This window comes from Aquarana catesbeiana, linkage group LG06 (genome assembly GCF_042186555.1).
Source record: "Aquarana catesbeiana isolate 2022-GZ linkage group LG06, ASM4218655v1, whole genome shotgun sequence".
Lineage (NCBI taxonomy): Eukaryota > Metazoa > Chordata > Amphibia > Anura > Ranidae > Aquarana > Aquarana catesbeiana.
Genome location: NC_133329.1, coordinates 311,707,880 through 311,732,003, shown reverse-complemented (window position 1 = coordinate 311,732,003; position 24,124 = coordinate 311,707,880). Strand labels below are relative to the sequence as shown.

Here is a 24,124-nt window from a genome sequence, read left to right as displayed (position 1 = left end):
TTATATATTTTTCTTGTGGAGTCTTTTGTAGTTAGAGGATGGGTGCTTTCCCACAATGTCTGACCAGTTTGTGCAGAATTCTGATTGCCAAGAAATGTAAAGGGAACATACTATACACCGCTCATCCATATCTTTATGACCACCCACCTGATGTTCAATATGTCCCCCTCTGGCGCCAGAATAGCCCTGACCCTTTGAGACATGGACACCACTAGACCTCTGAAGGTATGCTCTGGTATCTGGCACCAAGCCGTCAGTAGCAGATCCTTTTAAGTCCTGTAAGTTGCAAGGTGGCACCTTAATGGGGCAGGCTTGTTTTTCCAGCACATCCCACAGATGCTTGATTGGTTTGAGATCTGGAGAATTTGGAGGCCAAGTCAACACCTTCAACTCATTGCTGTGTTCCTTAAAGCACATTATCCTGCTGAAAGGTGCCCCTGCCATCAGGGAAGTGGTCAACAACAATGTTTAGGTAGGTGGTATGTGTAAAGTAACATCCACATGAATGAAAGGACTGAAGCGTATCCACATGATGTAAAAGAAAACGCGATTAATTTATCAGACCAGGCCACGTGGTCCATTGTAGGCACTTTTGGACACGAGTCAGCACTGGCACCCTGACTGGTCTGCGGCTATGCAGGCCCATACGCAACAAACTGTGATGCCCATTCTTTCTGCTTTTAACACATCAACTTCAGGGACAACATGTTTGCTTGCTAAGATATCCCACTGACTTTCAAATGCCATTGTAATGAGATAATCAATGTTATTCACTTAAAGTAGTTGTAAACCTCAGACATGAAATTTAAACAAAGCATATCCCTCTATAGTGTGTACTTGTCTCAATTAAGAGCACTAAGTGTAATTTCTATCTGGTGCTTCATTCCTCTGCTCTCAGCATGAATCACTTCTGACAAGTTTTCCTGACACCAAGAGAAAAAATTTGACAGGGAGGGACCTCCAGCTGACTGACAGCCTCAGCTTTGTTCCTGTGTGCTGTGTGAAGGGGGGTGTCTCACTTTTCTCCAATCAGTTCTCAGAGCTTTCCTCACTGAACTCTGCAGAGTGTAATTCCACCTCTCCGCCCTTTGTTTTTTGACAGTTTAGACAAGCTTTATAAATTCTGGATTTTGAATAGATGTAGAGAAGAGAAGACTGCAGATAAACAGGAACAACTTCTATAGGAGGATTTGTTTAATCGCTGTGTATCACCTGAGGCCAGTCACTTCACTTCACTTCACAACCCAGTGAAGTGACTGGCCTCAGGTGATACACAGCGATTAAACAAATCCTCCTATAGAAGTTGTTCCTGTTTATCTGCAGTCTTCTCTTCTCTACATCCATTCAAAATCCAGAATTTATAAAGCTTGTCTAAATTGTCAAAAAACAAAGGGCGGAGAGGTGGAATTACACTCTGCAGAGTTCAGTGAGGAAAGCTCTGAGAACTGATTGGAGAAAAGTGAGACACCCCCCTTCACACAGCACACAGGAACAAAGCTGAGGCTGTCAGTCAGCTGGAGGTCCCTCCCTGTCAAATTTTTTCTCTTGGTGTCAGGAAAACTTGTCAGAAGTGATTCATGCTGAGAGCAGAGGAATGAAGCACCAGATGAAGGTATACACTTGTTTTATTCCATCACCAATGCCAAAAATAAGGCGATTATCCCCCCTCCTTGTGAGATAGTGGGAGGAGCCATGCATATCATTAATTTGTCCCAAAGCCCTACTCCTTAGAAGTCATTGTTTCTATGCACTGCACTGATGATGGCCAGCGAACATAAAATGGCTATATGCAGTTTGGAATACATAGACCTATGATAGTAGGCTGTATCTATGCTATACAGTTCTGGGTATACATGTGGTCCAGGGGTATAAAGGAATGATTTGCATGGCACTGCCCACTTTCTCAAAATGAGGAATAATCCTGCTTTTATTATGGATATGAAATTTGTAAAAAAAAACCTTCGGTTCTAAGGCCCTACTATGCTGCACTTTGGAAGAAAGGACATTTTGCAGGCATTGTGTAAGCTGCAATACAAATGTGTCATGTCAGACAGTCCCCAGTGCGATACATATCACATGAGAGAGGTCACACACAGGGGCGGACTGACCATTCGGGCCCTCGGGCATGGCCTGAGGGCCCCATGCCACTAAGGGGCCCCATCAAGGTTGCCAGCCTCAATAAAACCAGGGACAGTATGTAAAAATGTGTGTGCATGTGTATTCTGTGTTTGTATACTGTGTGTGTATATTGTGTGTCTGTGTGTGTATACTGTATGTATTGTGTGGCCCCATAATCTATTGCCTGGGGGCCCCATAATCTTCTCCTATTGCCTGGGGGCCCCATAATCTTCTCCTATTGCCTGGGGGCCCCATAATCTCATATTGAGTTGTCAGTCCGCCCCTGGTCACACACCACCATAGTAAAGTGGAACTCCAGTATCAGCAAATACTATCTAAATACACAAGGTATGTGTATTCTTACTTGAATCTTGGTGTGCTTTGTGTATTTCTTCCAGATCTGTGCAGTAATCCAGTGTGAACCTCTATGCAGGAGTTTCCTGTAATAAAGACCGGTCGCTGCTGCTCTGGTTACTTGTGCAGGGTGACTGGTCTCGTCTCCGCCCCCTCCTGCGATTATTTGTAGTAGGCCTGTCATGGGTGGAGCCTGCTGGCCACTCCCACATCTCTGCTCTCTGCACAGATTATGTTCATCACAATAATGATGTCAACATCATCACTGGTAACAAGGTAAAAACTGGATTGGAAAAAGCATTTTGTGCGCACACAGTGTATTTATGTGATTTGTGGCTGCTGACTATATTTATAAGAAAGTGTTTATGGCTGCAGTCCAGCTTTGGGATTTTCACTGAGGTTTGTGCACACTTCAACTGTATAATTTGCTGTTTAGCTGGAGTTCTGCTTTAAGGATCAGCCCTCCTCTGTCTTTCTTTCTTCTCTTCCCTATATAACTTCCCTTTTCTCAACCTCTGACCCCCCCAAAAGTGGAATAAATATCCATAAATTGCTCCACAGAAAGCATACTACATAAATTCAGTTTCTGTTCTGGTGACAATATTGTGAATAAATGTGGCAAGCCTTTAACAATGAACATACCATAATGAAATGCAAGAATAATGTTAATAAACTACAACTATAAAAAATATATATATTTTCTCACCACTTGTTTCCCGCACTGGGTTCAAAATGCACTGTAGTTGTGATATGCAGCGGGTGCCAATATTAAGTTAATGACACCCCAAACACAGGTCACAAACGCAGTGCGATTGCCGGCACCGGATATAAAGTACAGAAGTACCATGTGATCTGGTTGCAGTGAGTTTCCAAAGTAGTGCATTCACTGGTGCTGTGGTGCGATTGGAGCCCATTCTAAATCAATGGACTGAAATTGCACAGAACTGCATGTGAATCGCACACAAACGCATAGCGCACTCCTGTGCGATTCTGGGCTTGAACTGGCACTAACATCCCTGACAATTGTATTCGCTTTTAGGAAGAATTTACTTATTATTTGGGATTTTGCAAACGCATTTCTGAAAAGTGACCTGTATGTTCAGTTGTAGTCATTGTGTTAAATATAGGAAGCATTGCTTATGTACAAGAACAAATACTGAAAAGGCTGAAAATAGACTAGGAACATATCTTTTATTGCATTAGTAGAAGGCTACAGATTAAAATAGTAACGATTGGGTTTGAGGAAAGATAAGAAGGAGCCATCTGGTGGCCACAATTAGTTCTGCAAGTAGTGCATGTATTGTAGTGACTACACAGCAGATAGTGCTCTTTGTATCAGTCACTTTCCATTTCCCAGGGCATAAGAGGTGACCAGGACAACAAAAACACATTACCTACAGACTATTTTTTAGTCACAGGTGACTGTTTATAAATTTACAGCAGAGCTCTTAAGGTTGGTACTTGTTGAAAACATTATAAAATGAGAATTTTGTCTAACTATAAACCTTTTTGTGTTGCTAGCGATAACTGTCTCCATATGAATTAGAATTATCTCTGATCCTGACATTAGGAGGTTTATGTGTAGAGAAATGATTATTACAATGATTATTACATGCTTAAATTCTGCAATATTTAAAGTAAATGTGTCAAAGTTTAGAATGATGAAACAAAAACTGCTGTAATGATGTTTTTTCCTTTAAAAGTAAAATTGATCATAAGTCAATTTCTCACACAACCACCCAACGGTTTAAATGACCCCATATATGAAATAACTACTTGGTGCTGCACAAAGTTTGCCTGCACAAGTCTGATCACATTCACTAGCAAAAGTTTATTGAGATAAAAAACTAAAATTAGGTGTACATTCGAGAATTGGTCAGCTGCTCCATACACTGCAAATTCATCTTAAAAATGGTCTATGTCTCCTAACTGATCTGATTGTTCTCTTCAGTTTGAGTCTGCAAATGATGTCAAAAGTGATCATAATCAGATTAGCAAAACAATTGGATCATTGAATTTATGGATGTATATTTGTGGCCAGCATAATTTCGTTTTTGACTAATTAGGAATAATAATAAAAAATATCCACGATTTATGAAATTGCCCTTTTACTTGGTTACGGCTGTACCATATCGCATCCATAGTGGTCAGAGCCCATTCACACAGGGGCAACGCGACTTTGGAAGGCAACTTGGACACAACTTGAGTAGGAATCACAGCGCGACTTGGGGCGACTTACAACACGACTTGAAGTCGCCTCCAGGACAGGGAACTTACAAGTGGCCAATCAGAGCTTATCAGCTCTTGTGACATCTTTCTTGTTCCTGTAAAGTTGCCTCACTATGAATGGCGATCCGACTTGGAGGCGACTTCCATTGAAATCAATGAGTACAAGTCGCCTAGAAGTCGGATTGAAGTAGTACAGGAACCTTTTCTGAAGTCGGAGTGACTTCAGTAGTGTGTATTAAGAGGGCTCTCATTCACTTACATTGATTTTATCATGTTGCCCAACTTGGGGCGACTTCAAGTCGGATCCAAAGTCGCCTGTGTGAATGGGCTCTTATGGTTCTTGTAGTGGAGTATATCTGGCACTGCAGGAACACCTGACCTTCAGGACGTTGATTTAAGGCCCATTCACACCAGTGCATTTTAGATGCAGTACAAAAAAAATCCTGCCCACAGCATCTTTCATATGGTTGCAATAAAAGGCATCTAAAGCGCAACATTTATACAACACAACGGCAAAGGTGGGAACTTGCCCTTAGACATGTGACCGTTGTACAGTGGAGAGGGGTGCAGTTATCGGCCATTAGAGGAGATCAATCAGAAAGAGATGATCAATTGCAGATTACCCAACTGTTTCTGTTCTATTCATAAGGCAGGTTAGCAGCCCAAGGTAATATTGTGTCCCATTTCAAGAAAGGGATAAGTAATATGCTGTTGATTGTGTTTGTATGATGGGCCCCTGTGCCAAATTTTCACCAGACCTGAGCAGCTCTTTACTGTAGCTCTGCCAATAATCATCTTTACTACAGCAAATGTCATACCTACAATACTAAAATAACAGCTAAGATGTGGGTGGGGATATTGCACTTCTTCCCCTTCTCAAATCTTTCTAAATCGTTCCTTTTTTTTTTTTTTTTTTTTTTTTAGAGCTGAATAAATTATTTTTTGCTATCCAGTCAAGCACATGTCTGATATAAAAGTGTGCAGATATGTGATCAGCTTCACAGCCTTGATAAATTTAGTATCATCTATGCTAAAAAAAAAAGTTGATCTTTGGGTTTGTGATCACTGCTAGTTGTCAATAAAGTAAAATGCTCAGGTTAAAGGTAAAGCGTAACTAAACCTTCCTATCCATCTTGACCTCTATTTCATCTACAGTTGCCATGGTGATGCACATGTGGTCAGTTATAACACCAGCCATTTAATGGCTTGACAGTTTGGCTGAGAGTAGAAGCAACTGTGACAATTATCATTCACTGTATGCCTCGAATATAACGATTTTAGTAATCAATCAAACTGATGTGTTTAGCTCAGCTTCAATATAGATAATGTCATTTAAATTGAACATCATCCCTTAAGGGCATTTTCACACTGAGGCGGTGCGGCTCTCCTGCAGCTCGGGTACAGTCCAGTGTACCCGCAGCTTTTGTGTGGATTACCTGCACTTTCCATAGACTTCTATTAGATCGGGCAGTGTTGGTGCATTTTCTGGACACGCACCAAAGTGCGCTTTCAGAAAACTCCCCAAAACTGCCCGATCTAATAGAAGTCTATGGCAAAGTACAGGTAATCCACACCAAAGATGTGCAAACATTGCTCTGCAGAAAAAAAACGCACTGCATCAGTGTGAAAGCGCCCTTTATTATCATTTCCTACATTTGCATTGCCATGTTTTGCAGTTTTTGCTCATTCCATTTAGTGATGACTTCACTGTTGTTATTGATTAAAAACAAAATAGAAGTTAGCCTTTAGTTGTTGTTATACCCTATCACAAAGCTGATTATGGCTTCCCATTATTATGTCTTTTGCCGTGAAAGACAACAAAGTCTGTGAAGCAGTTCAGTGCCATAATTGGAGAAGCTCCTCACGATGTAGGGGTTAATGTGCATCTACTGCATGTCTTGCTTCTGACTGTGCGCTCCAGACCTCCCGATTGTTGCCTCCCCCCTACCTTTGTCCCCTTCTTTCGTATAAGGGGCTGCAAGTCCAGTGTAGCCGCAATGTCTGATATAATTGGATTCTGCATTCTAATCCATCTGTAAAGTATGCACTGATTAAATTAGCCTAATAGATATTATTTCTTACATGACTGCATAATTTTGTCCTGATTGGTTCTGTGCTTCTCTAACGAGCTGCCCAATTTCCTGCGCTCTCGATAATGCCGCAGAGATTCCTTGCAGCCTCTCGCACTGTTATTATCAGGGGAGGGGGGGAGGTGCTGGGCAGCCGAGAAATGTCTGGACACAAATGAGCCCCGCGCTTAGGCAGGTGTTGGAAAAGTGAGTAGTAGAAACGTGAAGCTGCTGGTCAGCTGAAACAAAATAAATTAAAGTTGCAAAAAAAAGGACATAAAAGTCTTATTTGTAGCCAGATTGTTTTATGAGCTTTTCTAGCTCTGTCTGCAATGATTTAAAGTTTAATCCCAATTATGAGCGTAGCAGCCACAGTGAGGCCATAAATATATTTTACATATAACAGCCATATAATTATGGACCCAGTGCTAACACATTCAGACCTGGCCAAGCTGTCCAGTTAGAGGAATTGGGACAAGCTATAACATTGACATTTAGAAAGCCATCCAAACAGCAAATACAGTAGATGCTAACAGGTGTACACCATGTATGGGCAGGCTGAATGTACCCAAGTTGATCGAAGGACACAATGGCTCCACGGGATGGAATCAAGTGATTTTCTTTCCTGCAACCCATGGTTGCGGGAAAGTAAATCAGTCCATCTATGGCCAGCTTAAGTCACAGCTTTAACCTGTGTTCAAATCATGCATTTATTTTTATATTCTGAAAAAGCAATAAACACACTTTAGAACAAACCCTCATTCATCTCTGTATCTGTAAGCTTTGTAGAGAAATTCAATTTCAGAATGCAGGCATTAAAATCTTAGCTTTTTTTGTATGGAGAGCAGATTTTGGCACCCTGGCAGGCAGTGGCATCTGCTGATCACACACTATTTTTTACAAGATGTCCCTGAGCAGCAACCTCAGCCAATAGGGGTGCCTGCCTTCCAGTAACAAAGGACAGCTGGAGCCGTTTGCCTTCTAGCTCCTGACGCCTAGCACAGTAAGTTACTTGGAGGCAGGCAGCTTCAGTAGAGTGCATGTGAATGTTACTACAAACATTTACATGCGTATAGCTTCAAATACCCAAAAAATACTTGTCTGCAGATGTGGAATTTGGGCATTTTTAAAATCTAATCTGATACTGAAACTAATCTTAATGCTGCTGTAGAATATGGATCTAAAAGCTGCCGTGTGCATGGAGGCATTTGCTATAATGGAGCTGTTTTCAAATCCATAAAAAAAAAGAAAAAAAAACAGACCGATCAAAATGTGTCTGTGTACATGAGGCCTTGTTGTGATGTTTGACAATCAATAACTCACATTAAAGTGTATGATACTCCAACAATTCTTATTTCTGATATGTGTCTGTGTTACCATATACTTATATGAAAAAGTATCCAGTTCTCTTTGCATTGCTTCCTTTGTGTGAAATACTACCTGGTGATTCTGCCATTCCCCCTGCTTTCCTATTTCAAACTGAAAGTAAATCTATTTCTGAGTGGTCAGTTCTCTTCTTTGCATTCTAATTGGGAGCACAGTCTGCCTGTACTCCAATGGTCAGTGTGCTGACACACACCCTGCACAGCTAGTCATTGGGAAGATCAGTGTACTGCTGTTCTCTGCCTCCTGCTGACATGTCCACAATGTGAAGCATGTGCCCTGCAGTTTCTTTGCTACATGGTCATCCTTGATTTATTTATTTTTTCCTGGCAGGTTTGCTTAAACTGAGCATGCAAACAGAGAGGTGGGCTGTAAAGAAATTAAAAGGAAAAGTTTATTTTAGGTTAGAAGCCAATTTCTAACTCGCTATAAATGTTAACTTTAGGCAAGCTGTTCCAGTATTCACAATGGGACCACAGCATCTGCATGCATCTTTTTTAAGTTATGTTTTTTGTTATAAAATTTACAATTTGTATAACCATTTTGTTTTATACCAGCTTGTAGGAAACAGCAGTCTTTGACACATTTTAAATGTGTCCGCTTTGTGTATTGTGATTTCCAGGCCTGTGCAAAGTGTTATCCTTTGGTGTGCAGCGTGCCTGCTTTATCTCATTGTCTGTGATCTGTAGCAGTCATTGAGCGTGAACATGTGTCAGAAGACCCCGACTATCTCATAATAAGGCTAATAGATTGGCTTTATTTAATCATCAATGATTCTGCTGTTCTCTGTGCTCCATAAAACATTTCGCAGGTTGGCAAAACACTGATCCTATTGATCAGGCACCTCTGGGATATTTATGTGCAGGGCCCCTGTTAGTACATAAATCCACAGATACCTCCCACCTTCCTGCATGCTCTGTAAGTGAGCTTCGTACTGCTGCAGGGCAAGCGGCTGAGTGGAGTCAGAAACACATCAATATTACACAGTCCCCGTACTTCTCCTACATGCCATCACTCTGCTTATGACAACTTTTCAGCTCATATACTGTCTGCGCAGATCAGTAAGCTGGAAACGTTCTCATATATAATTCTTTATTGTACTAAGAAACTTTGATGTATTTGTGTGTGTGTCTATATTTACAATATACTGTCTGTATATGTATGTATGTAAATAATAATACAATTTTTATATATATATATATATATATATATATAATCACAAATGCACACACTTTACCTACCAGACACTTTAAATTTCCTCCTGCTCACTGTAGCATGTACACCCCCACATCAATGCTATTCCCTCTCGACTTCCTCCACCCTTAGCAACCTAGCCCAGTTTAGAAAGCATGCAGCCCCCAGTAGAGTTGCTGCTAAAGCACTTCCTGTGCCATAGACTAGGGTCTCCCCCTGCAGAGAGAGATTCCTCTATACATTGTCTTCATCTCCTCTTCCAGCTCCACTTCCTCTTTGCTGTAGGCAGGATAGGACTGGGGCCACATTCCTTGCAGCTAGGACCACCGCCCCCCCCCCCCCCCCCCTTCTGTGAACAGCCACAGGTGAAGCTGTTACATACATATGCAGCATTTACCATGCTTTAGACATGGATAACATATATAAGGCTATCCCTTATTCTTACAGCACTAAATCACTTAAAACTAAAAAAAAAAAAAAGTGTATAAAGAAATATACTACATGTAGAAAATACTAAATTAAGTAATAATTAGTAATAAACGTAATATTTTTTACATGTATATTTCTTTATACCTAAGTGAGTTAGCGTTGTAAGTAGGGATGCACGGATACTGGTATCAGTGCCGATACCTAACATTTTTAGGAGTACTCGTACTCGTGAAAATGCTCCTGATACCGAAACCAATACTTTGCGGTGTGATTTTCATCAGTACAAAATTAATGGCTGCAAATCACCCTGCAAAGAATTACATGTATTTTGAACAGGAATGTGGTGCAATTCATGTCCAAATCGCATGTGATTTCACCCACCACTCCTGTGTGTGTGTATAGAAAAGGAAAAGCTCCATCTAGTGGGCAGTTTATTAAAATGTTAGAGCTCAAATTAAAGTGGTAGTAAACCACGGAGAAAAAACAAAAAAAAAACTCCAAAACAATAGCATAATGTGCTGTTATGCATCACATACTAGCACATTATAAGAGCCTTACCTTAGAATGAAGCCCTGCAGCGGTGTCTGGTTACTGCTGAGGAAGATGACATGTTCCCCCACCGTTTCTTCTGGGATCGCTGGCTCCGGCGCTGTGAGTGGCCGGGGCCCTCCGTTTCGGCAGGATATGCTGGACCTGCAGAGCACATGCGCGGCTAACGTCAGACCAGATATGTACTTAAAGGGTAAGTTCACCTTTACAGAAAAATCTGTAAGGTGAACTTACACAATACCCCCTGCTCACCCCCCTCCCGCTGACCTGCAGTGCGGCGATCTCCCATTCTGAGCCCTGCTATCGCCGCCTTACCAGACCAAGGCTTATAAATCCCCTCGGCTTCATCTCCAAAATGTACCCCATCAGGAGGGACGTTTCAGAGCATTTTAATTGGTCGGCACAATCACATGGGTGGCGCCAACAATCAGATCCCACGTAGCCCATCCTGTCAGCGGGGAAGAAGTAGAGAGAATGCCAAGGCAATTTCTAAGCCCCTATCCAGTGAGGTGGCGATAGCAGAGCCCAGAACAAGAGATCGCCGCGCTGCAGGTCAGCGGGACGGAGGGGGTCCTGTGTAAGTTCACCTTACAGATTTTTCTGTAAAGGTGAACTTGCACTTTAATGTGAGTTCTAACATTTGTAATAAACTGCCCACTAGATGGCGATTTTTTCTTTCTATACACATACACAGGCGTGGTGGGGGAAATCACATGCGATTCGGACAGGGATCGTACTGCTTTCCTGTTCAAGCTGCATGCGATTCTTGGCAGTGCGATTTGCACCCATTTATTTTGTATTGATGCAAATCGCACCACAAAGTATCGGTACTCGTACTCGCCGATAAAAACAATGGTATTGGTGCAACCTTAGTTATAAGAGAAAAGGGATAGCCTTATAAATGTCATCTGTTGAGGGGTTGTTTTTACGGCAGATTTCATGGTATATATAATATTTGACTTTGGGCTTTTTCCACTATTTAGCGAGGAGTGGTGGTTTGTATGATCTATAGATATGGATTTTTATTTTTCCTTATTGTTAGAATTTAGCCAAATCATGTTGATCCATGAAGAATCGTTTTCTTCTGTCACTAAACATCGTCACTCTTTAGTTCTCATAGCGTTGACAGACAGACATAGGGACTAAAGGTCACAAGTGGCAAAAGCCATGAATATTGCTGATAATTACACACTATATTACTAGTACTGTATTTAATTGGCTGACTGATGCCAGCATTCCATAAGTGGTATGACTGATGAATCTCTTGTGATAATTAGCAGTGTAGGGGTGTCTGTACAAGGCTAAGCTTATAATAGGTGCACATAATTATCAGAAGAGCTTTTTACCGCTTGTAGAATATTTGACATTTGTTGAAAAAAACTATTCTGATAAAAGTACTTTTCCACATATAAAGCAGATTGAAAGGCACAAAGTTTGTGCGTAGATTGGAGTGACCCTATACCTTCCTCGATCGTTCTCTCCCTTTTCTCCTAAATATTTAATTTAAGGACAGGTAGAAATATGTAACGCAATGTCTTGAGTCGCTGTATATGCGTTATGTGGCCTTATTCAGACTGACGGGTTCATTGATTGGACCTATCAGTGAAATGCCTACTTTACTTGAATTGGCATGGCATATGTCAGCATTTCCAGATCAATTTTTGCTGAAATGAAATAAATTCTGAGCTGCCTCGTGTTACCTAAAGCATAGGCAGCTTAGGTCAGATGGTTTCTGCCTACCAGTTGTCATTGCAGAGAGTCAGTAAGCCAACTTCAGGTTAAGAAGACTATTCCCATGTATACTAATAATTGCATATTGCACATGGAGACTTTAACTTGCCTTTGTTCATATGCATATCTCAAGTAAACATTAAAGCTGGATATAGATGGTTAGAATCTCGGCCAGTTCAGCAGGAACAAGCTGAAATCCGAATCATCTATGGGCAGGCTGATTGTACCCAAGTCGATCCATCGATCAACTTGGATACAACCAGCATGCCAGATTACCGGAGCCCCTTGGGACATGCTGTGCCACTGCCCACCCAAGTACTAGCCTACCCATTATCCCTAGTGCTGCAAGGTGGCTCTACTAAGTCCCTCGGCGCCAAATCCCTCCAACGCTTATATTCCGGTCCTTTTGTCCCCTCTGTGGCCCCCAGCCGCTTGTGGCCCTGACTGTGAAAGTGGGCCGTGGGTGTGAGTGCAACGGAACTGCTGCCCCTCTCACTTTGGTTGATTCGGGATAGAAGCACTGCTCTGGGATTGGATATACAGAAGGCCTGTACCTCTGCAAGGACAGCTCCCCTGAAGAAGCTCGATCTATGGGCGAAACATGTCGGGTATGCTGTCCCGTTTCAACATCTTTATAACAACACTGTACTTGCCTGTGTCCATTGATTTTATATATATATAAGATATTTTTTGTTTTGTTCCTTAAGACAAGAAATAAAACAACAATATTTTTTATTGAATGCATCTGATATAATTTTTTGCACCTTCAAAATCCCCATCTTTTTTCTTTTCTGAATTTCATTTTCATCTGGGGATCGGTGCCATCATATGACTGTGCTATCCACGATCGATCATTTGTTTTTCAGCATGCCAGATTATTACATGTGATTATTACCAGAGTGCCAGAGGCTATAGCTGCTAGCAATAATCACTGTGTTCTCCTGGCAGGGATGGCTCGAAGTAGCTGTTCCTAGGTTGCATTCTGTTCCAATTTCCGAGATGGCTTTACTTTTGTATCCAATACCTGCCATCTAATTGTAGATCGACTTTTACAGGAACCTCCAAGCTTTGTGAATACTTACAATCAAATAAATTAGTCTATAGATGGGCCTTCTTTGATTGCCATAAAAGCAGTTATGCAGCATTAATGTCATGCAATAACATCCTGCGTTGACACACGTTGCTTTAAGGCAGGCAATTTTGTTTTCAAATGAGCCATCAGTGTGCCTTATTGCATGAAAAATCGCACCTGCTCTATTTTTGGCAGAGTACTGAACACACGGAGAAGTCACTTCTGTCTGTTGTGATGTGGTCTAGTGCAGTGTGTCTCAACCTTTTTTCAGTCAAGGCACCCTTGAAAATTATGGACAGTCTCAAGGCACCCTAGTTTAAAATGTAAACAAAGCAGCAACATCCACACATAGGACACCCAACATTAGAGGTGATTTATTCTTCCAAAACAAATACACTTGCACACTGGTACTGACTAGTATTCCAATGTTTCTCTTCTCCCTCATTTTCTCTCCATCATTCAGCTAATGTCACCCCAGTGCTGAGGGAGAGGGGCTGAGGAGGGTCAAACAAGGATGCTGTGGAGGCAACAGACATCCTCCTTATTAACTGATGACGTCATTGATTGTTAGGCCTCATGTACAGTTGTACACTGCTGCTGGTAAACGGACGTTCAGAGGCAGTTGGATGCTTTTTTCAACTGCCCCTCAACTCAGCCAATGTTATCTTATGTGTACATGTACACAGGTTTGTTTAATGTCATTTTTAGGCAGTTGCGTTTATAGGCTTTTCTTTGAAGGCAAAAAAATGAGTTCAGATGCCGAAGTTTCTAACGTTTCAGGCGACAAACGCAGCTAAACGCGGTAACTCGCATTTAGTCGCATTTTGTTTACAGGATTTTTTCATTTTTTCCTATTTTGAAAAAAAAAAATTTTTTTTCAAACACTTCTAAATGCAAACGCGGCATGTAAACATGGCAAAACGGACGTTTTAACAACCTCTCCTCGTTCAGGAGAGGTTGTAAAAACATCCCGTGTACATCAAGGCTTAGGATGCCAGTGTCTAGAAAGTCGTAATGGTGCATAACGAAAACCCGCGTCTTTGTGTAACTAAAAGGCAGACTTGATCCACCTGCTGGCTTGTATACAATTTTTGATCAATCCTTAGGCATTTTGCCAAGGCACCCCTGAAGAAACCCCAGGGTGCCCGGGCACCCTGCTCAAAAAAGGGTGGTCAAGTGTAAATTCCTTTTTTTATTTATTTATATGTTTTTTCTGTGTTGAGGTACAACTCAGAATGGATGGCAACTCGTATACCCAGCACGTTACCACCTGCATTATGTTGTGATCAAGCCCCTAGTAGTGGCATGGGCCATTAAAGCGGGGGTCCACCCATCTATCGTTCTTCTCAGCATTACATACTCACATATTGTGTGTAATATGTCCACCTGTGTCAGATGTCGTCGGAAAGAATAACTTATATTATTCACTGCAGGCGGTTTCCATCTTCATTGTGGGCATTTGAAGCCCACAAGCATTTATTTCCTGGATGTGGTGAATGCTGTGCTCCCAGCATTCACCGCTCGTTCCCGCACATGCTCAGTGGCATCCTAGGAAGCCTGAGACTAGCTCCCAGGAGTCTGGGAGAGGCTAGAAACACGCCTACTCCCACAGGAGGAGAACCAGGAAGTGCAAAGAAGAATAGAAAAATAAAAGGTAATTACGGCGATTGAAATTTTTTTAAACAGCATGTCAGCATCTAGGCAAGGAAGAGAATACATACAGATATTGTTCAAAATTTGGGTGGAACCCCGCTTTAAGGTGTTGTTTGGCGGGGCCTAGAAATATTGTGATCCAAGCCAAGCCATTTCTCTACACCCGCCCCTGTAGTCACAGTAGTGCTTCCCCCTTTACACTAGTAAGGATACTAATTCTGCTACAATAAAGTGCAATTATAAGGCAGAACTGGGTGCTTCTACCCTGGGGGGTTTCCCATTCTCTTTGTGTAGCGGTCCTACGTTCCTTCTCCAGTTTCATTCTGTAAGTAAGATAAAGCCTGCTTTACAATAGAGCAAATGTTTCTTCAATCTACCTGTGCAATTGATTGGCTAATGACCTGTGATTAAGGGAAGACTGGCAGCTCATTCACCTCACTTAGGTAAAAGTTTGAAAGAACACACTTGAAATCCTTTGATGGTCTTTATTGGATTGTCCCACAGGCCTTCCCACCTGCAGCGGCCTGTAATGTATCCATCGCTCCCGTGTGATGTGCTAACAGCTCATTGTGATTCCTTGCCAGGGAAGTTGTGGGGTCGCTCCTGGGTCGCTCTGCATGTACAGGAAACCGTGTAAGGATAATCCAGATTTACTCTCTGGAGAAACTGTTTACACAGAAGGATTAGAAGCAGATTAAAGCTAACCTGACACTAGATTACCTCCAGAAGTGTAAACACAGCCAGGGGTCTTGACATAGAGGCCTTCCCTTCTCAGCAGGAGCTCCACTAATAACAGAGAAAAGGATTAGCCCATCGACTACTGTTAGAAGAGAAATGAGTAATTGAATGGTAGAAGGCAGAAATAGTGACAGGGAGACCGCCACTGCTGGAACATGGTAGGAATTGGAGTTCTGAAATGTAAGACTGAGCCTGATGTTGGAAAAAGCTTTGAAGATGTGCAGCTTGAAGACAGTTAATAGCAGTGCTATCTTAACGTATGTAATACAAAAGCTTCAGCTATGGGGGATTTTAAGTTACGTGAGCGAAGCCAAACTTTCCTGCTAACAATCATGGATCTTGGTTTCCCACAACTGATTGCTAAAATATGCAGTAATCCACTCCTTTAAAGTTTATTCTGTCTGTGTAGTTGTAACCAGTGGTGTAAAACCGTACAATGTACATATGACAATATAGTAAACAATATAGAGGTGAATCGTTTTTAGGAATCGTAAAAAAAATTATGATCAGATTGGGAGAATATGCTTGACCCTCCTGGTTATGAAGCCAAAAGAAGGCCTAATTCCTATCAGACATCCCAACCTGCAAAAACTCATTTCAAGGAGGTAGCGCTTCGCGCCCACCACACCCCCGCAGCGAAATTTTTTTTAAATACATTTTTTAATATTTTTTCACAGTGCTTCTGGGGAAGGGGGTGGGGGAGTATGTGGCAGTAGATGGTGTCAGTAGTTTTTTTATTTTTACGTATTGATTTTTTTTACAATTTATTTTGTTTTTAAAAAAATTCACAATGCTTTCGGGGGGCAGTGGACAGTGTTGGTAGGGCAGGGGGGAGTGGTATCAGTAGTTTTTTTGTTTTTGTTTTTTGAATTTTTTTACAATTTAATTTTTTTATATTTTTAGCATTTTTTATTTTCTTTATCGGCCCTGTTGGTTTCTGATAGCTCCCCTTTGAGACAGAGAAAGGGACTGAGGACACAGATTCCCTAATCCCTTTCTCAGCATTGAAGATGAATGGACAGGAGACAGAGGCTCCTGTCCATTCATAAACTGAAGCATAGTAACACACAGTTTACTATGCTCAGTTATCACAGGAGCAATCAGTAGCAAACGCTCTCTATGTCCTATTCAGAAAAGGAAGGGACCAGTAAGGCTACTTTCACACTGGGGCGGTGATGGCGTCGGCGCTTTAGTCTTCTAGTTTTGGCGGCACTTTACCGTCGTTTAAGCGGTGCTTTTCGGCCAATATCGGGGCACTTTTAACCACCATTAGCAGCCGAAGGAGTTATTAGCAGGACTCAGACTTGTTTTTCCAGCACATCCCACATATTCTGGATTGGATTGAGATCTGGAGAATTTGGGTTCAAGCTGAACACCTTAAACTCATTGTTGTGTTCTTCAAACCATTCTTGAACTATTTCTGCAGTCTGGCAGGGTGTTATTCTGCTGAAAGATGCGATTCTTATCAGGGAATACGGTTTCTATGAAGGAGTGTCAGCTACAATGTTTATGTAAGTCGTACATGTCAAGTAACATTCACATATATGATAGGACCCTAGGTTTCCTTGTAGAGCGTTGCCCAAGCATCACGCTGCCTCCAACGGCTTGCCTTTTCTTCCATACTGCATCCTATTTTTTTTTCTAGGTAAGTGACGCACAAGCACCAGGCCATCCAAATGATTTAAAAGAAGACATGACCAGGCCACCTTCTTCTATTGCTCTGTGGGTCGTTTCTAATGCTCACATGTCCTTTTAGCTGTGGACTCTGGTCAGCATGGGCACCCTGATCAGTCTGCGTCTATGCAGTCCCATACACAGCAAACTGCGATGCACATTTTTTCTGCTTTCAAAACATCAACTTCAAGGACAACATATTTACTTGCCTAATAAATCCCACTGACTTTCAGATGCCATTGTAACAAGATAATCAGTTATTCACTTTACCTGTCAGTGGTCCTAAAGTTATGGCTGATCGGTGTAAGGGGCACAATCTGAGTGCTCTCAGACACTGGTACCACCAGGTTGCTGCATAACACTTGGCTCTGCTAAGGCAAGCTCTTGCCTGAGAATTTTATTCATTTGTATGGTCACTTCTGCTGAGTTTACTAGTTGTTTTAGTGAATAGGAAAAGAGGGTGGAGCAGAGAGAATTTCACCAGCTTATCAAGGCAGGAACAATAACAATCCCTGCAGTTTCCTTAATTTGCCTGTTGATTGCTCTCCCTCCCCTAGCATATTTGGGGGCCATTCCCCAACCTGAGGCTATCACTCCAGAAAATTGCCTGAATCGGGTAACAAATATTGATTGTATTTCACATTTAATTTTGGGCTTTTAAAATATTGGTATAGCCAAAACCTTTTTGTTTTGTATATGTTATAAGGCAGTACAGATTATGCCATTTTCTTTCACAGGTGGAAGGAAAGAAAATTGTTTGATCACCCCATCAGCACAGTCAGTGTTTATGGGGGGATTCCCTCTCACAGCGCTATTGTGATATGCCGGCAAACTGATTACTGCTGGCAGCTATAGCCACCAGTAGTGATCACATAAGAAAAATCTGACAGGCGGTTGTACTGGATCGGATGGATCGACTTTAGTACAACCAGCCTCTGCCAATAGATGGATTAAATCTTGGCCGCTCCCTGCTGAACCGGCCAAGATTTGATCCATCCATGCCCGGCTTAACTCCTCTAAGGTTATATTTTTTGTTGTCTGCATCTCACTGGGAAGACTTACCTTCGTTTCTTGTCCTGGGGACGCAACTGGAAGTAAATAGGAAATCTCACTATAGAGGGGAAATCCGCATCTTAGTTGTCACCTGAACATTTGTCCCCATTGGAAAATTTCTTCTCTCCTCCTGCTCTTTTAACAAATCCTGGACATGCACTAGTAGATTTTTAAATGAACGTTTGTTTGATAATTCCCAGTATATTCAACGACTTGATGAATGTTGCTTAAAAGTACTTCAAAATTTCATGTGCTTTTAACATTTGATTTTCGATGAATGTATTTCCAGAACAAAAACCCCATTCACTGTTAGAAATGTATTCATTCAAGAAAAAAATTAATTTTTCATTGCTGCAGTTGAAAACGAACATTGTTTTGACCCAACTAATAATTACAAAATCAAACAAACCTTGAAACAAAAAAATTTAGAATTCAATTCTACTAGACCCAACCCTTCCCTACTCCTATTCAAAACAAAAAAAATTTGTTTAAGCTTCATGTAATATGACTGCGTAGTGTCATCACTGTACTTGGATCTAACTACATTTTGTTTGCTTCCTGTTGTCTTCTGTTATCAGGGAAGAGAAGGAACGCTGGATTCGTGCAAAATATGAACAGAAGTTGTTTTTGGCTCCCCTGCCTTGCCGGGACCTGCCCTTAGGACAACAATTACTGCGAGCCACAGCAGAGGAGGACCTGCGGACAGTGATCCTGCTCCTTGCCCATGGCTCCCGCGAGGAAGTGAATGAAACCTGTGGAGAAGGGGACAGACGTACATCCTTGCATCTAGCCTGTCGTAAGGGCAACGTGGTACTTGTGCAGCTGCTTATATGGGTGAGTTCAGAAATAAACAGGTTTCTAAGGTGTTGCTCTAAAGCAGATATGGCGAACCTTGGCACCCCAGATGTTTTGGAACTACATTTCCCATGATGCTCATGCACTCTGCAGTGTAGTTGAGCATCATGGTAAATGTAGTTCCAAAACATCTGGAATGCCATCACTGCCCTAAAAGATGGTCATCAGCACCCCAACACAGAAGGGACCATACCTGGAATGAAAAAGCCCACTTCATCTTGGAAACCTGTCTGAACAGGCAGACTGTAAGGGTGAAATAGCCTTGTCTTATAGTGTATAGAAACGGTAAAGATGAGAAAATCAGTCAGAGGTCCCTTCTGATTTGCTAATCTGGGCCAGAGGAATTAGGAGAGAATGACACAAACAAGCATGCAGCACATGTTAGTTGAACAAAAATAAGAATTCCTGAATTGTATACTTGTTGCAGGTCAGTGACTGAAAGTATTGAAGCCAACACATTAGTGTGACAACCAGGCTATGACAATTAAACACTCAGGCTTACCCAGTGCAGAGATATTTCAGCTTGTAGGACAGAAATTTAGCGCCAGCAGACTGAGAGAGGTCATCACTGTAGCAAGTTAACTGAGCATTAACAGAGAAAAGAAGGAACACTGCTCAACAATAGGGATGAGCTCAGGCGTGTTCACACAGCCCACGTGCAGAGCCTGCCAGGAAGTCGGCACTGCGGATCGCTAATCACAGGCAGTGAGACATTGTCCCGATGCGTGGCTGCAGAGATCGGGAAATATCTCACTGCCTGTGATCAGCGCAGTGCCGACTTCCTGGCGGGCTCTGCACGTGGGCTGTGCGAACACACCTGAGCTCATCCTTACTCTCCAAATCAGTGCATGAATATATGAATGAGTGTGGCCTTAGTGCGTCTCCAGACATGCCCCTCTAACATGTTTCTGATTAAGCCCACAGTATGCGGGGCGCAACATGCCAGGCAGGGGTGAGCGGTGTGCCTGCCTTTCTCTGTTGATGCTTCCACACCCCTGAATGGTTCAAAGGCACCTGCTCCCTTCACTGCAACCGGTGGAGATATCTTTGTCTCAGCTTAGAGCACCACTGCAAGTTATACCAAGTTAACATCATTACACACACACATGCAGTAGCTGCTACCATGTGTTTAACGAAAACACACACCATTTACAGTATCAGCTGTTGCAATTCTGACATTTAAAAATATCGGTATCACTTGTTGCCGCACCCACACAGGAATGTAACAGGGTTTACACTATGGTATCTCTTCACAGAGGCACAGTTCTTAATTTTCTAGTTAGAGCATTCAGAGATTCAGCGTAAAGATTTTTTTACAGTTTGTTTTAATGAATGAAAAAATAGTGCAGGTAATATTTACAGAAAAGATATTACAAACGTGAGAAATACTTAAGTGGAGTTTGTCTGGTCTTCGATTTAGTGCAGAGCTTAGATCACTTGCCAAAGTCCAGTCTGATGAGCAAGAGAGTCACTGGTCCACTTAACATGACTTTTCAGTATCCTTAGCAGTTCCAACGGGTAAAAACATGAGCTACACCAGCCAAATGCAGCCATCTGTTCTTGTCCCTTGATAGGGTGTCACAGAGGTCATTTCACCCAAACAAAGTGTCCAAGGGGTGTGGTGTTAGGTGTGCTGGAGTATTTTAAAAAGCTCCAGCTGATGACTTTATGCAAATTTACTTTTATCCAGTTTACTGGCTGGGATACTGTGCTTTTTGGCCTTTATTATATTTATCTTATCTTGATCTTATTTTTAGCATCACAGAAATGTGTTCCTGAGCTGTTTTGCAGAAGGTTTATGACTAGACCATTTCCAACGGGGCCATTTATGACACATGGCCTTTCGGTAGTCATTGCAGACCCTAGCTAGTGAAGGTTTAGAATACCTCTGATTTTGTCAAATGTGTCTTTAAGCTGGGCTGTGTTTCATCAAATGTGTCACCTTTTCTAAATGTCTAGTACAGGCATGAGATCTAAATCTTAAGTGTTTTGTTACCGACTTGTGATTTTTGGTGGAAATAAAGGTGACACAATGTTCAATACAGCTCCCCTATTCTCTCCACATACAATAGTTTGGGGTTTGTTGGACCTCGCCACCATCCCACACCTCTCTCAGGTTTCTGTTGTTTTCCGTAAGAAGCTGCAGAAAAGCATGTAGTGCGTTTTTGCCGTGATTTGCGTTTTGTATCTTTTAACCTGCCCAACAACAAATTGTCCAAAAAAAGGCATAAAAACACATAAATTGCTTGTGCAAAAATGTACCACAAAATGCACTATAGCACACACCAATCGCAAACTACATAGATGTGAACCGAGCCTAAATTGAGGGAACCGGGTGGAAAATCATTGGCCGTACAGCGTCTACATCCAATCATATGAATTTTTTTTTTCCGAGTACCACTATTGTGGCTTAAAGGATGGTAATCCCCTGCTACTAAGCATTTTTCAAGCCCATAATGTCTATCTACAAGGCCTCATGTATCAAATCTGCTGGGTAGTTAGGCGCCTATGTTGGCCATTGTCACCAACCAGACACAGGATGTTATAGAGTATTTGTAGTACAGGTTGGAAAATTATAAGAGACATCTGATTTGTTGCTATAAAAACAGAAGCTAAAAAGCATGAAGGCACTGAGGTTGATTTACTAAACCTGGAAAGTGCTAAATCTGGTGCAGCTCTGCGTGAAACCAATCGACTTCCAGGTTCTTTGTCAAAGCTTAACTGAATAAGCTGAAGTTAAAAGCTGTTTGGCTACCATGCGCAGCTGCACCAGAATTTGCACACTCCAGTTTTAGTAAACCTAACCCATTAGGTGATGGCTGTTTATTTGAGCCCCCAGCTGATCACTATTGTTCTCTAAAGCTGGCCTTGCAGGTAGAGCAAAAAGATTGTGCAGTCAGATTGTAATGTCTGTGGTTTGATTTACCAAAATTATGTACTGTAAGTGCCTACTATAACAGTCTGTTTAATTTATGTTCAAACAAGTTGGACCTTATGATACATAGTTCTAAAGGATAGATCTAAAGTAAATTGTTTAGCCAATTCAGTACTGGGTACTTTACACCCTTCTCTTTATCCCCTTCCTGCCTAGGCCAATTTTCGGCTTTCAACACTGTCACACTTTGAATGACAATTGTGCTGTCATGCAATGCTGTAATCAAACAAATTTTTAAAATTTTGTTCATATAAATAGAGCTTTCTTTTGGTGGAATTTAATCACCGCCGGGTTTTTTTATTTTTTGCTAAAAAATTTTTTCAAAAGTTTTTCTTTTGTTTCTGTTATAAAATTTTGTAAATAAAAATTCTTCATTAATTTAGGCCAAAATGTATTCTGTTACATTTCTTTGGTGAAAATAACCCAGATCAGTGTATATTATTTATATTGTAGGAAAGATATAGCGTCCACAAACACATCTGAAAATTGATCAGTTCTATCCTATCTCATTTCTTGAGGCCTGAAAACGGCAGGACAGTATATAAATATAAATATCCCTCAAATTGCCCCTTTTTAGAAAGTAGACAGTCCAAGGTATTTAGCAAGTGGCATGGCAAGTTTTTGGAGTTGGTATTTTTTGTCACAAATTTTTGGAAAATTAAGAAATTAAAAATATTTTTACATACTGTCACCAGTGCAGTACAGCGTCTACATGTAATGGGTGTGGTGGTGATCAGTGACACTGACTGGTGACAGTACGAAATAAAAAAATAAAACTTTTTTTTTTTTTTTTTTTTTTTATTAACACACTGAGGTTTATTTACGAAAGGCAAATCCACTTTGCACTACAAGTGCACTGAGAAGTGCAGTTGCTGTAGATTCGAGGGGGACATGTAAGGAAAATAAAAAACGCATTTTAGTTCACACATGATTGGGTGATAAAATCAGCAGAGCTTCCCCTCATTTCAGATCCACCCCTCAGATTTACAGCAACTGCATTTTAAGTGCACTTGTAGTGCAAAGTTGATTTGCCTTTCCTAAATAACCCCCACTGTGTCCAGAGCAGTATAATGTTACCATAGTAGCATTGTACTACTCTGGGGAACTGATCACTGTTTTTTTTCTTTTCTTTACAAATTATGTTTACATATAGCAATGAATTTCATTGCTATATGCAAGCATTTTACTGAATGAAATCGATTCATTCAGTTTGTTTTGTTGTGATTAGCTGTGATTGGCCACAGCTGATCACATGGCACAGATGGGTCGTGATTGGCCCAGTCTGTACCATGTGATCACTGTGACCAATTACAGCTGGCAACACAGTTGTATACAATGGATGGCTTAGGCCCTTTTCACACGGGGCGCATCCACGCTCAGTGGGGGATCGCTCCGTTGATTCCCGCTGAGCAGGCGGATGATAGTTCCGTCTCTGCTCACTGTGCAGACTCCCCGCTGTTCTCTATGGGGAGATCGGATTAAAATGGACATCCTGTCCATTTTCATCTGATCCCATCTGCTGAACAGATGGCGAACGTATCACCATACATCTGTTTTGAGCAGATCTTATTGGATGGCAGGTGGGTGTCAGCAGACACATCTCCACTGACGTCCGCCTGCCCGTACAAGTCAATGGGTGGCTCTCTTGGATCCGCCTCAAAAAAGGACAGGCAGATCTGAGCAGGCCGATCGTGTGAAAGGGGCCTTAAAAGGAAGCCATTCAATGTATAAAACTGTCATGTGACCTGCTGTGATTGGTTATACCAGTAACATGGTACCGGCAGCGGGACCGATTACACTGCTGCGTGGCCCAATCCGGGAGGACGTCATATGACATCCACCCAGATCCACAAGAGGTTTCTTCAGGCGTTTATGCAGGCAGTAACAGGTTAATCAGCCTTTAACATCACCAGTTTAGGGGGCTTCCTCTGTGTGCATAAAAATACTGTGCTAAACACTGTGAGCAAAGATATACGAATTAAAGCAGAATTATCCAGTTTAACAGGGCAGTATGCAGGCTGTACTGTATATATTTGTATACAACAGGTAAAACACTTTCATTCTGTATCACAAGACACGTACATTGTG

General features: G+C 41.7%; 1 protein-coding gene across 7 annotated transcripts in view; it reads left to right on the top strand.

Annotated features, from left to right (window-relative positions):
• AGAP1 (ArfGAP with GTPase domain, ankyrin repeat and PH domain 1) overlaps window positions 1-24,124 on the top strand; it is a 593,970-nt gene that overhangs the window by 564,246 nt on the left and 5,600 nt on the right. For all 7 annotated transcript variants that reach the window (XM_073633654.1, XM_073633653.1, XM_073633655.1 and 4 more), the window contains one exon: window positions 18,825-19,080. In XM_073633654.1, coding sequence (XP_073489755.1) covers window positions 18,825-19,080 — 256 coding nt within the window. The remainder of the gene's footprint in view (window positions 1-18,824; window positions 19,081-24,124) is intronic.